The sequence below is a fragment of the Apaloderma vittatum genome, unplaced genomic scaffold (assembly GCF_000703405.1).
Source record: "Apaloderma vittatum isolate BGI_N311 unplaced genomic scaffold, ASM70340v1 scaffold18590, whole genome shotgun sequence".
Taxonomy (NCBI): domain Eukaryota; kingdom Metazoa; phylum Chordata; class Aves; order Trogoniformes; family Trogonidae; genus Apaloderma; species Apaloderma vittatum.
Window position 1 is genome coordinate 2,404 of NW_009694189.1, and position 3,124 is coordinate 5,527.

The 3,124-nt window shown below is 45.1% G+C and overlaps 1 protein-coding gene across 1 annotated transcript in view; it reads left to right on the forward strand.

The window, feature by feature from the left end:
- PRR11 (proline rich 11) overlaps positions 1-1,790 on the forward strand; it is a 3,814-nt gene extending 2,024 nt beyond the window's left edge. Inside the window, exons 4-9 of the mRNA XM_009866805.1 lie at positions 1-77; positions 213-311; positions 815-924; positions 1,033-1,092; positions 1,178-1,274; positions 1,722-1,790. The exon at positions 1-77 is cut by the window's left edge and continues 208 nt beyond it. Of these exons, the coding sequence (XP_009865107.1) occupies positions 1-77; positions 213-311; positions 815-924; positions 1,033-1,092; positions 1,178-1,274; positions 1,722-1,790 (512 nt within the window). The remainder of the gene's footprint in view (positions 78-212; positions 312-814; positions 925-1,032; positions 1,093-1,177; positions 1,275-1,721) is intronic.
- Positions 1,791-3,124: the final 1,334 nt, after the last annotated feature.

The window sequence follows — 3,124 nt, forward strand, 5'->3', positions numbered from 1 at the left end:
CACCACCGCTGCCCCCGCCGAAACTGCCTCCAGCACCGCTCCTCCTCAAACTGGGCAGTGGGTCTAGAGCGCTTCAGGTATGGAGTCAGAAGCTTCTGGTTTTTCTCATGGCTGCGTTCTTCGGAGCTGGTTTCGTCAGGAATGTGTGGTTTTGACTGAACGCTCGGTTGCTTGCTGATCCTAGTTTCTCTTCCGACCACCTTTCTTTTCAGGCACCATCGCAGAAAAAAGACGGGCCCATGCAGATCACTCTCAAAGACCTCCTGAATGTAAAACTGAAGAAGACTCACAGCAACCTGAGGATGGACAAGGTAAACAGGAGGACACGTGGATAAATGGATGATGGTGTCTTGAGGCAAACTTCACCCTGGAACCGGTGTATTTCCTGTAATGCTTGTCGTAGCCCCTTGTAGAATTTTTTCAAAAAATTAATTCTCTTCTAAAAACTCAGTGATCAGCTTTAAATAATCATTTTAATTCTGCACGTGGGCATTTGAAGTGAAGAAATTCAGTGACTAACTCCGATCTCAGCTAGCATGCAGGACACTTCTAATTGTACAATAAGGGCACGTAGCTTTACATCGTATGTTATCGATAAGTTTGGGACTTTCTTTTGCCCAGCCGAAATCTTGTTTGCAAAAGCTTTTCATAAGTCTATTTTTGGCCAAGACATTAAAATTTTAATGATTCAAAAAAGCATAAAAGCCATAAACCACAGAAGTCTTTCAGAGTATAAATTTCAATAGATTTAAAGCCAGTGAGACCTCCTAAATTTTTATTTGTGGTAACAAAACATTTTTTATCTTGCTTTTAGGCAGAATCACCAGTGAAGACGCGCAGAGCACTAATTACAGTCTCAGATTTACAGAGTGTTAGTCTGAGACCTAAATCCAAGTCATCAGGTCACATTACAAACTCCTTAATGTAAGATGTTTTCTTCCTTTCCTTGATATTGGATTTTCCTGTTCTAAACAGCAATTAACATTGCTTACAGAGTAGGAAATACTTTAACAAATTGTTTTATTCTGTTAGTACCCCCCCCAAAAATCAGTTAGATCTTCGAAAACATCTGAAGAAAGTCAATATAAAAAGGTCAGTTCCCTTCTATTCTCTTGTTCTGTTTTTGAGCAAAAAATAGAGAACCGATCGTAATTCCCCTCGTTTCCAACCTTTTCAGGAGTCCTGGTGGCACTCCACTCAGTTGTAAAGAAAACATTGAATGTGGCTCTGGTTTGACACCAATAATGACGCAGGCACTACGGCGCAAATTTCAGGCAAGTCACAGTATCTCTGTTTTTGGAAAGATAAACTGGCTTTAGAATCCACTGGATTTCATACTGATTTTTTTTCCCCCGACAGTACCGTGCTACTGGTATGTATTGCATGAGTTAGTCTCTTCACAATTCTCATCCAAAAGCCCTTAGTATCCATTTTTAATGGTAAAGAAACTGCAGAATGGAAATGCCATTGCCTGTCTTCCAGCAGGTTATTGGACGGTGGCAAGAGGAAAAGTTGCATTTTGAGGCCATTCTAGTGCCTCAGTACAACCTCTAATGTCACAGTTGCAGTCTGTGGGAGAACACAGTCTGAGGGTTAATAATGTCCTATTTTAAGGATTTGCTGTGTCTGTTTTCTTTTTTGGTGTCATTTAAGAATTGCACTATATTTTGGTTTGGTTATAATTAGTCTTCCAACATTTGGCCCTTTCCTTATTTTGACAGATGGCTCACCCTAAGAGTCCCTCGCCTGCCCGGTTAAGTGCTGCAAACAGCTTTGATGAACAAAAGTAGGTTTATGGAACAATGTATTTTTCACTTGTGGTCAGGAAGCCACTCGAATCTCATTTTTATCTCACTCAGACTTATGTATTTGTAAGTAAATCTAATGTACACAAGAACGGGGCATTATGAAACCTCTTTAGCAAACTTCTGCTTTTTAACGGCAGCGTCTTTCTACTGTGTCTCCATCTGGTTGCACCTTCTCTGTTAATGGAAAAAACATGAAACTTCTGGAGCCTTGCTACATGGCTGCTGCTGAAGCAGGGACTATTATGTTCCCAGCACTGGTGCTGCTTGTAATATAAATATGTACATGCTTGCTGAAATTCAGTATTGGGTTTCTGTTTTGTCGTGTTTTGCTTTGCCTTTGTTTTGGGTTTTTTTGTTTGTTTTGGTTTGTTTTTTATACAAAAAAATATCTTGACACTAATTGTAGAGGTTCAAAGAAACCTCTGACGTTATTGAAGTGAAAGGCTGCCAGTTTCCACAAACAAATTCCGTGGGCAAGGCCGTATGAAGCAACTGCTGGATGTACCCCTTTTGGTTGGTGCCAGATCACCTCTCTCATTAAAAGCCTCCACTGCTTAAAGGCAAGTAACTGAAAGCTTCCCTTAAAGCCAACTTCACCGAGAGCTGCAGGGGCAGACAGGCCAAGTACCTGTCCCGCAGCTCCCGGTGGGGAGGCCCTGCTGTCACCCGCCGTTCCGGAGCATGAGATTCTCAGAGCAGAGCAGTGACCCTGGCACCTTCTCGGGGAGCGCTGCCCTCGCAGCCTGCCCCGCGTCTTTTGGGGCAGCTGCGGCTCTGCAGAACCCAAAACCTGGGCTGTTGGCACATGTGAGATCACAGACTTGTTTAGGTTGGCAGAAAAGGATCTGGGGGTGCTGGCTGAGCCAGCAGTGTGCCCAGGTGGCCAAGAAGCCCAACGGCATCCTGGCCTCTGTCAGCAATGGTGTGGCCACAGCTTGGGCGCTGTGTTCAGTGCTGGGTGCTGCAGTGTAAGAAAGACATTGAGGTGCTGAAGCAGGTCCAGAAAAGGGCAACAAAGCTGGTGAAAGGTCTGGAGAACGTGTCTGATGAGGAGCAGCTGAGGGAGCTGGGATCGTTTAGTCTAGAGAAGAGGAGACCCCCCTGGCTGGAGGGGGGCTGCAGGGACCTGGGCTCTGCCTCTTCTCCCACGTCGCAAGCGATGGGATGAGAGGAAATGCCTCAGGTTGTTCCAGGGAAGGTTTACACTGGGTACTAGGAAAAATTCCTTTCCTGAAAGCGGTGAAGCACGGGAACAGGCTGCCCAGGGGGTGGTGGCGTCGCCGCCCCTGGAGGTGTTGAAAAGCCCCGCAGAGCTG